At 36.6% G+C, this 12,318-nt stretch overlaps 1 protein-coding gene across 2 annotated transcripts in view; it reads left to right on the top strand.

The window, feature by feature from the left end:
- LOC106876367 (atrial natriuretic peptide receptor 3) overlaps positions 1 to 12,318 on the top strand; it is a 636,698-nt gene that overhangs the window by 205,392 nt on the left and 418,988 nt on the right. For both annotated transcript variants that reach the window (XM_089356641.1, XM_052970160.2), the window contains exon 2: positions 10,993 to 11,464. In XM_089356641.1, coding sequence (XP_089212767.1) covers positions 10,993 to 11,464 — 472 coding nt within the window. The remainder of the gene's footprint in view (positions 1 to 10,992; positions 11,465 to 12,318) is intronic.

The raw sequence follows: 12,318 nt of genomic DNA, 5'->3' as shown, positions 1-12,318 counted from the left end.
ACAGACACTTATTAGTAATTCTATATAATTGCTAGCTGCTATCCCAAGTATTTGTGCTGTGTGAGAGTCCCTACATTCTTCAATATCCTCTGATATAGAACCATGTGTTAGTCGTGATGTTTGTAACAATTTCAGATTTAAATCTGATTTCCTAAATATTGATGATAATATATGACTGGAACAAAATGGCTGAATGGACGTCATTTTGGAGAACTTCAGTTCAATTTTACTGAAGGTATTTACTTGGTTCAACGATTTTCTGGCGGCGACAATGACAAGAAAGTATCTGACTCACTACCGAACAAATATAGCAAAGAAAGTCGACTGAAGTGCACTTTTTTATTTTTTGTATTTTCCCTTGTGTTTACATCGTCTTTTGTAAACATAGAGTAAAAAAATACATGCCCATATTTGTATATTTGTGTATGATGTCCGCTGTTGGAATGGCGCCTATTTAATCTGTATTGGATGTCTGTGATCACTCACTCTGTCAGCTTATGCTTTGTGATAGTGTAGATTCATTGATTGGTGTCGGTTCGACTTACGCCAGCAATCCAAGGTTAAAGTAGAAAGTCGTTGCCTATGTACCGCGTAGAGGCATCGAACCATAAACGCCCATACCTGCGTCTATTTCAATGTGTCTGTTTTCATTTTAGTAAGATTGACTACCTTGTGAAATAATTCTACATATTTCCATGTATCAGTTTTTCCCCTGTCAGTTTTCTCCTGTCATTCAGCAATAGAAAGAAATTACATTACGTAGCTATCTTTAATAATTTATATGTTAATGGTTCATTATTTTCTCTTAGGTGCGTCGTTTGGTGTTCTATCTACTTACAGGTGCTTAAGCATCTAAGTCGACTCACTGAACAATCTTGTTTAAGACTTCCTCCTTTCACTGCTACCTCAGAAATCTGTCAGTATTGCACTAGATTCCTTTCTTTTTAAATATACAACGAACTGTATATTTCCATGCCGATTTCGTCATTACTTCTTAAAGACACGTGTTGATCTCTATGATACTCAATCATCACTACAAATCAATTGCAAACAATTCATTTCTCAGTCTACTGTCTAATAAACTATGCGATTACTCATAATAGGCTAAAATAGTAGGGGGCCAGATGAAACGAATGGGGAAGCTTTTGGTAACGAATTATGTTTCTATATTTCTGGTTCTCATGTTCTGTTCTGTTACATGTAAGTGCATAAGTGTGTATGTGTGAAAATATATATTTATATATATGTATGTGTATGTGTATGTATGTGTATGCGTGTGTATGTGTGTATGCGTGTGCATGTGTTCGTGTGGTTGTATACGTGAGTATTTATGTATATATTTATTCTTTTGTTTCAGTCATTTGACTACGGCCACGCTGGTGCACTGCCTTTAGTGGAACAAATCGATCGATCCCAGGGTTTATTCTTTGTAAGCCTAGTACTTATTCTATAGGTCTCTTATGCCAAACCACTAGATTACGGGGACGTAAACACACCAACATCGGTTGCAAAGCGATGGTGGGGCCAAAACACAGGCACACAAATGCACACACATATACACAAAAACACGCACACAGAAACACACACACACACACACACACACACACACACACACACACATATATATATATATACGACGGGCCTCTTTCAGTTTCCATCTACCAAACCCACTCAAAAGGCTTCGGTCGGCCCGAGGCTATAGTAGAAGACACTTGCCGAAAGTGCGACACAGTGGGACTGAACCTGGAACCATGTGGTTGGTAAGCAAGTTACTTACCACGAGTGAGTGAACAAACAAAAGAAGGGTATTCAACCAATTTATCGGGAGTTACATGCTTGAAACTCAAGAGTACCAACGAATTTGAATCAAACTGCTTTGATCCACACATATATATATATATATACTTATTTTATCTATAAAGCTCAATTTAATTTTGATTTTTTATAAATTGATTTTAATTGAGTTTTTACCTGTAATTTTGGATGTTGTCCCTAATATTGTTATATATATATATATATATGTGTGTGTGTGTGTGTGTGTGTGTGTGTGTGTGTGTGTGTGTGTGTGTGTGTGTGTGTGTGTGTGTGTGTCATGTATCTGTATCCCATATACATAGTGTGTATTTTAGCACTGATAGATGAATTAATATTTTGAAGTCTAAAATAAGGGTTATATTTTACATCTAGCCTGGGTTTATCAGATATATAATGGAAAACGTTACAGGAAGATGTGATTAGAGGGGAATTTGGTTGCTATTTCTAGCAGCTTCAATGACCACTAAATTTTCTCGTTGTATAATTTACTATATAGAGTATATCAGTTGTTGTGACTCCTTCCTGTTCCATCATATTTATAGTAAACAGGAGTAAGCTTTACTATCTAAAATCTGAGCTATTTTAGATTTAAGTGTCTTAGCTACGAGCAGTACACTATTCCACTGATTGGCATAGCATGTAACCACCATTTGACAATCCAATATATTATTGATATGTAAATAATGATGATAGATCATATATTTGAAAATGGAACGATAGATCATCTTTAAGTATATAATTTCTGAAATAAATAATTATCATTTTCATTTACCACCATCCATTTTCTATTTATTTTCTGTTCATGTCATCAGATTTTTTTGTTTTCTCCATTGGTGGCTACGGTGTGTGTAAGTAATATTTACCTAAGAATTTCTATAGCAAATGATTGAAATGGAAAAAAATACACAAAACAAAGCTGTCGTCTTGCTGATTACCACTGAAAATGTAAAATAGCAATGATACATATTTTTAGTCAAATTGATTGAAGCAATTAACCCACAAAACCTTTTGGTCGTACAAACATGTGTATTTGTAAATGTACATTCTCAGTAATGCAGCAACAATAGTGATACTGTTTTCTCTCTCTCTTTATCTCTCTCATACAATAATTTTGCTTGCTGTCACAGGAAATTAAAACATTTCCACACTGTACATATTCTCTTGATTAGTTCTTTTTCTTTTATTTTTCAATTCTCAGCATTTTGATAAAATACTTTTAGACTTAAATTTTATAGTTTTCTAAAAGTTAATCGATCGGTAACTGATTGAGAAATTATCCTCATTCAACTATTAAAGCAAAGTTTCATACATTACCTCTAGTAATTACAGCGCCCGAAATCAACCGTGGTCGTTGATAAGTCTTGATCACTGGTGTGATGGTCAAAAAGAACTGAAACACAAATTGCAAAATATCTTTGTATTATCTTTTCTTAAGCGGCCAATAACCCTTAACCTGCGTGTGATTTTACACTTTCTTTGGATCTCGTCCTTAAGTCTTCCTAAACCATTTTCTTTCAAACACCTGACCTTCAATAATGTCAGTTAACGTCAACGTGATTTAGAAACTAATACTTCATATAGACAGAAGTTAGTACAATTTTCTATAGTACTGCGAGGAAACCAAACCTCACCTGGATCGAAATTATTGCAATTAAAATTTTCTACCAATGTCTACTACTTATAATCTATCAATGAAATGGGAGGCAAATCGAAGTAACTGTGCCTTTAAGCAGAATATTTACCATGAATTTGTAACAACTTATCTAGCAATCATCCTAGTCACTCAGACAGTTCGTCGGCATATAGACGAGTACACAGTTAGACAGAGTGTTGATCAGGTAGAATAACGCAAACAGCATTAAGATCTTTTGACTAAATAGTCTGATACATTGAATATAATAATTGTATGAATCAGTAATTCTATATAGCCGTTAATGGATTTTAGCCTATACTCTACGTCAGACATTGAAAGAAAATCAAAATTTGACTGTATACCATTTATGCCATTCACAAGGTGATTATTGATGTAACAATAGTTGAATTACAGTTAAGAGAAATTGAAATCTATATTATAGACTTCTTTGACTAGATGTTGAACTATAAAATATGCAGAAAAAAAACTATTCTATTATGTATTAAAAAATTCTTAAAAAGACAGGAAAATTATTAAATTAGTTGTAAATTTAATGATTTAGCAATTTCGTGTTTTAAAATTATCTAATTCACCTATGTTTTGAAATCAGAGTTAAGATATTGACTTTATTAATTAACGAATTGATATGGCTTTCAATAAATCGTTATCCTTCTGGTCAGTAAAAAAAAATTATTATTGTTTTTATTATTGTTTTGGTATTGGTAAGACGCTCTTCAAATGGCTCGTATATGTTTGCTTAAAGTTGTTTTAAAAGTCTATGTTAAAGAGCCTTTTCTTTGTGTTGTTGCCAAACTGTTCAAGATATAACTGGACAGTTGAGTTGTGTTTTCGCCCATCGGTATGGAATTTGTTTATTTTATTCTAGAACTTCTCCATCTTTCACAAGAAAACCCGATGCATGGTGTCAGATTTTACAACAGAATATCGGAGGGGGGTAATCAGCAAATGGAAAGGTACTTTGCACTCTGCCTTTCGTTATCTTAAAGTCTCTGGGAACCCATAATTGTTATGTCCCGCATTATGACGGCGTATTTCGTCGTCTCTGCCGGACTGGCCCGAACAGCGTACCTCGCTGACTGTATTTCTTTATTGGCCACCAGGGCCCTACGCAGAAGGGACAAACAAGGACAGACAATACAAATACAAATTGGGGACACAAAACGTAAACGAAGGAATGGGAACGAATTATATAATAAAAGAAGGTGAAATGGCCGCCCGAGCCACACTCTCGAGTGGCTACTTATAACTGTCTTTGATGTTATAACATTTTATGTTTATTTTTTATAATACTAAAATTTACATACATATTTTTACAAGTTTATATATGGTATTAATTATTCATACTCTACGACTGGAGGTAGGGTATCATACACCACCATCAATCCTAATGGGTCAATGTTCGAACCGAACAATTCCCTCAATTTAGCGTGTCTTTCCTTGTATATCAGTATGCTTTTTGTGTTTTCTGTGTGTTCTTCTGCCGGCAATTTAACTCCAAACACTGATTTGAACGTGATGATTTTTCGTTCAATCGCCGTGCTTTTAGTATATGTTACCATGTAAGCTTTGTTTTTAGAGGGGCTTTGACGAGACTGTGTGATGTGCCTGTCTGTGTTTGTGCTTGCTTGTCTACGAGGTGAACTTGGATTATCTAAGGCGGTTTCCTTTCTTTTGAGTGTTACTGGTGGTGATGTATGCTGTATGGGTGTACTTTGTGTGTTGTATGCTTGCTGTATAATCTCCTCTGTTGCTAACAACACCTGTAGAACCTCCACCATCCTTGGCAATGATAAGGTCCATTCAGACCAGGTCTGGGTTATGGCCGTCACCTTGCTTGTGACCTCGCTCCAGTTTATCACCATCTGGAGATCTGGTCCAAACCAGACTCCGAGCAGTTTAACCGAGCCCTCTGTCTAACGTCCTACGACGCTGTTGGGAGGCATCGACTTGCCTCTCCAGGTGCCGAGTTGCAAGCCGACTGATTTATCTCGGTTAACTTTTGCCCCTGTCACCGCTTCGTATCTTTTGATGGTGTCTTCTACACGAGGTAGCTGCCCTTCATCAGACACGATTATGGAGACATCATCCGCGTACGCCGTCGCTCCTCTACCGTAACATAGATCACGTGGGTGGCCCGCAGCGGCCTCCAACCTCCGCAACAATGGCTCAAGAGCTAATACAAACAGAAGCAGGGACACGGGGCAACCCTGGCGAACTGAACGCTCGATCGCGAACGGTTTTGAGAAGAAACTGTTCACCCGGACAATTGATTCGATGTTGCTATACATAGCCTGGATTAGCTCACTTCTCACCTGGGAGGTGTCCGCCACTACAATAATATATGTTAGTGTTATTTTGTACTTTGAAATGAATAAAATCGATCAGTTAAAAAATTCTAGTCATACACGCGAAATATTCGTTGTTAAAAGTTAACAATTCTCGCACCTGTCCAAAAGCAACCAACAAACACAACTTAAATAGAAAAATTGGTGCATGACGTCACAACGCATCAGTTTCAAAATGGCTAATACAAGCGATGAGAGCATGTTGTCCATTTCTTCAATGGATATCGGTCTTCATTTGTCTTTTTGAAGAGTCATCTTTTGACTATACCAACGATGAAGATATTCTACAAATCGTACCATATCGACTTGAATCAGAAGCATCAGATTTGGAAAAATCCAATTCATTACAAGCCACAGACCATGATAACCGAGATGAGTCTATATTAGGAGAGACTGACTTTGTTTGGTTATATAAATATTCCTAATGTGAATCAAAATTGCTTAAATGATCAAATACTTCGGTCTCAAGTTATTTGAAAGTATGTCTGTATATATCTACGATACGAAATTTACATGCCGCTGAACCCGCCAGGTTGACCATCAGGAGAATATCTGCATAATTTAATTACTTTAATTAGACTATTAAGCTTGCCGCGACATTTATCAAAGTGTCAATGTTGTACAGTTTTAATTCTATATAATTAGCTTCTCATTTACTTTCAATAGTTCTGGTAGCACCTAAAAAGAGATTTCAAATCTAAAATAAACTAGTTCACAGTTCAGGAACTGCTTTAGCAGAATAAGACTGATACTTTTATTCAGTCAATGCGAAATAAAAAATAATAATCATGTCTACTAAAGGCACATGGCCTGAAATTTGCGGGGAGGGGTAAGTCGATCACATCGACCCCGCCCCCCAGTACTTCACTGGCACTTAATTTATCGACCCCGAAAGGATAAAAGGCAAAGAGGATCTCGTTGGAAATTGAACTCAGAACGTAAAGAGAGACGAAATACCGCTAAGCATTTCGCCCGGCGTGCTAATGATTCTGCCAACTCGCCGCCTGAAAGATAATTATAATAATGCAATCGCTAACAGAGTAATGCACAACATTTCAGACCTTGAGCCTATAATAGGAACAATTATTATTATTAGTTGTAGTAGTGCTAAGGGGTGAGCTGGCAGAATCGTTTCCGTGCTACGCAAAATACCAAAATACTTAGCGTCATTTCGCCTATCACTACGTTCCGAATTCCACTGAGGTCGACTTCGCCTTTCATCTTTTTGGGATCGATGAAATAGATATCCGTCGAACACTGGGATCAATGTTATCTACTAGCCTCCTCCCCTCGAAATTTCAGGTATTGTGCAAATAGCAGATATCAGTAATGTGACGAGCTGGTAGAATCGTTTGTTCGCTGGACGAAATGATTTAGCGTCATTTCGTACGTCTTTACATTCTGTGTTCAAATTCCACCGAGGTTGCTTTTGCCTTTCCTTTCGTTCGGGATTGATAAAATAATTACTGGGCTCTACGTAATCGACTAGTCCTCTCCCCCACAAGTTTCAGGCCGTGTGCCTATAGTCGAATTATTATTATTAAAGCAGTGAGCTGACAGAGTCGTTACTGCGCCTGACAAAATACTTAGCTACATTTCGTCCATCTTAACGCTTTGAGTTCAAATTCCGCTGAAGTTGACTATTCCAGTCATCCTTTCGAGGTCGATGAAATAAATACCAGTCGAGTACTGAGGTCGTTGTAATCAACTTAACCCTCTCCCAAAATTTCAGATCTTAAACCCACACTAGAAAGGATTAACATTATCTTCGTATCATCGTAATCACCACCACTATCACCATCAAAATTATCGGCAGTTCTCTGCAAAAGAAACAAGCGTGTAGTTGAAGTAAATATAGAATACTGACGTATAGTTTTGTTTGTAGTCTGGAGTTGTACTGAATGGGATTGGTGTCCACAACAGGAAAAGCAGCAGATGAATGCGTATAGTGGAATAAGAATTCCAAACTAATAACTCGTTATCACTAATACTGTTTACTTTTATTCTTGAATTACTTTCATCAATTTTATCAGCCGTGACTGGGCGGTAGTTAGATAGAATGATACAGAATCACACAGAATTTTATGGTTTCTGTTTGAATCGTATATTTCAGTATACAGCATTCTTTTTAATACTTATCTGTCTGACAAAATTTAATAACTTATATTTTGAATCACAGTAGGAAATATAAAGCGTTGAAATATTCCTCATCAGATATAACTTAGGTTCTGTAAATTAGTTGCAATAATCTATATATTAATACGCTAATGCCGAGATGCATTACGCTTTCACGTGATTAGTTGCCGGGAAAAGTGAAGAGCAAGAGAGAAAGAGGCAGAAAGAAAAAGAGGGAGAAAGAAAACAGGGAGAAAGAAAAAGAGGGAGAGACAAGTGTCTGTAGAGAGAACATAATATTTATTATGTGGTTAAAAAGTTAGTTGAAGAGGAGAGGAAGTGAATTAGAAATACAATGTTTGGCAGAATGGTGTTCTAGTTGTGAGGTTAAAAAAAGGCAGAGAGAGAGAGAGAGAGAGAGAGAGAGAGAGAGAGAGAAACAGACAGACAGGGACAGGCAGATAGAGAGCGTGTGTGTGTGTGTGTGTGTGTGTGTGTGTGTGTGTGTGTGTGTGTGTGCGTGTTTAGCGTTTAGGCGCAATGGCCCGGTGGTTAGGGCAGCAGGCTCGCGGTTGTGGGATCGCGGTTTCGATTCCCAGACCGGGCGTTGTGAGTCTTTATTGAGCGAAAACACCTAAAGCTCCACGAGTCTCCAGCAGGAGGTGGTGGCGAACCCTGCTGTACTCTTTCACCACAACTTTCTGTCACTCTATCTTCCTGCTTCTGTTGTACCTGTATTTCAAAGGGTCAGCCTTGTCACACTCTGTGTCACTCTAAATCTCCTCGAGAACAACATTAAGGGTACACGTGTCTGTGGAGTGCTCAGCCACTTGCACGTTAGTTTCACGAGCAGGCTGATTCGTTGGTCGGAGTGCCACGACGTATGTTTAGCAGAGGGAAATATTAGATATATTATTGTCACTAACAAGAAAATACCATTTTGATATTGATATTCAGTTTTTTATATCATTTATCTGTCGATCTATTTATCTATGTGTCCACATTGACAAATATCTCGATGGGTGGACGAAAGAAGAAAATAATAATGAGCTTATCATAGTAAGATAAATTTTTCAATGAAAGTGAAATAATTTAGCAAAATACTCATGGATGTTATTTTTGAAAAACTTTTATTCGAACTTTGCATTGACAACAAGACAAATAGATATAAGCAAACAACTGAACCGAAATGAAATGAAAAGTGTTGGATGACAAACAACTTCTCTTTTTTTTTAAATTGAATTAATTTTTTAATGTTACCTATCACCTAACGTATATGCATAAGTGCAATTATTTATCGTCTCTCTGCTTGAAAATTGTTATTTGTTTATAAAATATGGATGACAGACGATGTAAGCTAACAAGAGAAAGAATGAGACGGTATAGCTAATGTAAAGAGAAGCAGAGGTTCGAATCACTAGAATAAGAACGGGAGCATCACTGTGTACAAGAGAAAATACGAATCAAAGAGTATAGAGTGAATTTTACAACAGATAAGGGAACGAGTTCAAGATAGAATATAAAATGAAAATGAGAAAGAGAGAGTAAAAAAACCTGTTGATGAAAGTTACAATATTGATGACATGAATATTCTCTGTAATCATTGTAAAGCTCATAGATTTAAAAATGCAACTCTGAACAGCTGAGAAGATAGCAATGTCATGCTCTTTCAATTACAGCCTTACTCAGAAGAACTGAAAGGCGTTTTTAAATGAAAATAATGCAGAATATACAAATTATAAAGGAACACTAACTTTTATGGCTCTATATAAACTTACAGCAATCAAAACATATCGTTTTGACCGTGGAATTTCCATGGGGTGCTACTAGTTTCTATTATCATTGTAATTTTTGGTGATTCAGTGAATCAGTAGTTTTCGTTGAAGACCCTTGTTGACAATTATATATCATAAAATAGATAACTTGTTCGCCTATCCATAGGCGAACAAGTGATCTATTTTCTGATATATAATTGTTGTAGAAGTAAATTATAGATTTCATTGAACAGTTCTCCCGAGAAGATTGAAAAATCCAAAGTTTCGGATACTTCAGGATAAGAGAATATAGCGTTTGTAGATGTATGATGTCAGTGGTATCAACCACGAGTTCCATAACTGGGATGGTATTTCCAGGAATAAATGAAATGCCTAATACACCCAGAATAGCAAAAGACTAGTGTTTGTTACTGTAACCATTTTGTCTTCGGTAGCTATTTTAAGCTTTACAATGCGTAAGATGCTGATAAAGACCTCATCCTCATCCATTGTTATTTAAAGATACCGGTACACTTGAATGTATCAGTGATAGATCTATTCCTTAAACAAATGAAGGGTACACGCCTAGTCGTGTCGTTAAGTAGTTCGCTTTAAAACCACGTCGTTACTCGTTTTGATCTCATACACATGATATCTTGGGTATGTTTTATCACAACTCCATGTTGAACAATACGGAATTCATTAGAAGTACGATTCAATACGCACGCGCGCACATACACACATGTATGTGTATTCGTCAGTTAGTTTCTCTAATTGGACTGTGGCTTTAATTGAGCACAGATTTCGGCTTCCGATTCTTAATTCAGTCTAATACATACTTCACCAATACTTATATTTATTTGCTGGACCACTTGATTACGACATACACATACGTACGCCCCCCCCTCTCTCTCTCTCTCTCTCTCTCTCTCTCTCACCACAGAGTTGTGAAAATAGATATACATACACAGCACACATGCATGCATATAGCTCAATATTTCGTTGAAAGATGTAAGCATCAGTGACAAAACTGAAAAATAGGTGGTCGTCGAAGTGCTTTACCGTTTTTGTTCTGCGCCTAGTTGCAATTGCTTCCTTGTCGCTAGCGTCATCAGAAATACTGAGAAATAATGATAGGCTTTTTGAAAACATTTAACTAATGATGCTATTCTTAAACAGGTGTGATATGTAAAAAAAAATTGATTCATTGATACCAATCAGTCAAACAATTAAGAAATGTTCAAGAAATCGTTTAGAATTCTTCTGATGTTCTAACTTTAATTTCTCCATTTTCCATCTATATTTTCAGGTCAACTATGCCGACTCACGTTGTTCTTTTGTTTATCCTATCAATGAAGCGATCAACTTCTACGTCCGCAAGGAACTTGATGTCATTTTCGGCCCATTCTGTGACTACGCTGCAGCGCCTCTTGCAAGACAGATAACATTCTGGAGTATACCCATGCTGACTGCAGGAGCAATGGCAGCAGATTTTGCAAGGTACAGATTATTGCATTATCCATTACTGACAAGAATCGGACCAAACTTCATATCTTTGACACAATTCCTTTCGACGATGCTGCGTGGGTATAAGTGGAACATCGTCCAACTATTATATGATCCATATGGACAAGGCTATTTCGAGGATAAGTTCTGTCATATTGCTAGTGATAGCATACATTATGGCTTGAAGGACGAATTCAAGGCACCGTACCAAAAATTTGAAAAAACGGAGGATCTACTAACGGAACTAGGAACTGTCCTTGGCGTAAATGTTGCAGGTAGGTCAATATTTGTTGAAAGTTTTATTCCTTTCATAATCAATCTGTCATTGTTCATGATTTTGGAAATAGCTCAAGACTTTACAGTCGTTCTTCAAAAGACGTTTAATAAATTTTGAAAAATATGCATAAAAATATTTCAGGTCATCAAATATTTCGTGAAAGTATCCTTACATTATTCACAGATCCGAGTATTGCTGCTTGTTTTCTGGGAACGCTCCTGTGTCTATTTTTATAAGTGTTCTGTCAATATACTTACACAAATGACAGTAAAACCTTTTTAATTACTAGTTTGTTATTTGAAGAAAGGTTTTTAGCAACAAAAACTAGAAATTGCGGACACAGAAACTCTGATATTGAAAGAGTTTCTTTTAGACATCAAGAAAATGTAAGGCGGCGAGCTGGGCAGAAACGTTAGCATGCTGGGCGAAATGCTTAGCAGTATTTCGTCTGCCGTTACGTTCTGAGTTCAAATTCTGCCGAGGTCGACTTTGCCATTCATCCTTTCGGGGTCGATAAATTAAGTACCAGTTACGCACTGGGGTCGATGTAATCGACTTAATTCCTTTGTCTGTCCTTGTTTGTCATTTCTATGTTTAGCCCCTTGTGGGCAATAAAGAAATAAGAAAATGTAAGGGAGTGTATTAAAAAATATCTCAAACTGAAAAATTTACTACTAGTTTTAAAACGAGTGATTATCTCTCGATATATATATTTGTACATGATAGTATTAATGACCTATATAAACATACATTTACAGATGTACAAAGACGGGAAATGATATTTTTTTTATTCCTCTTCAATACATGAATTAGGATAAAGCAAACAATGGAGATTTCAGCGAAAGAATTAAC

The sequence above is a fragment of the Octopus bimaculoides genome, chromosome 8 (assembly GCF_046866305.1).
Source record: "Octopus bimaculoides isolate indiv1 chromosome 8, ASM4686630v1, whole genome shotgun sequence".
NCBI classification, from domain to species: Eukaryota; Metazoa; Mollusca; class Cephalopoda; order Octopoda; family Octopodidae; genus Octopus; species Octopus bimaculoides.
The sequence above is the reverse complement of the archived record's forward strand: the minus strand, read 5'-3'. Positions and strand labels throughout refer to the sequence as shown.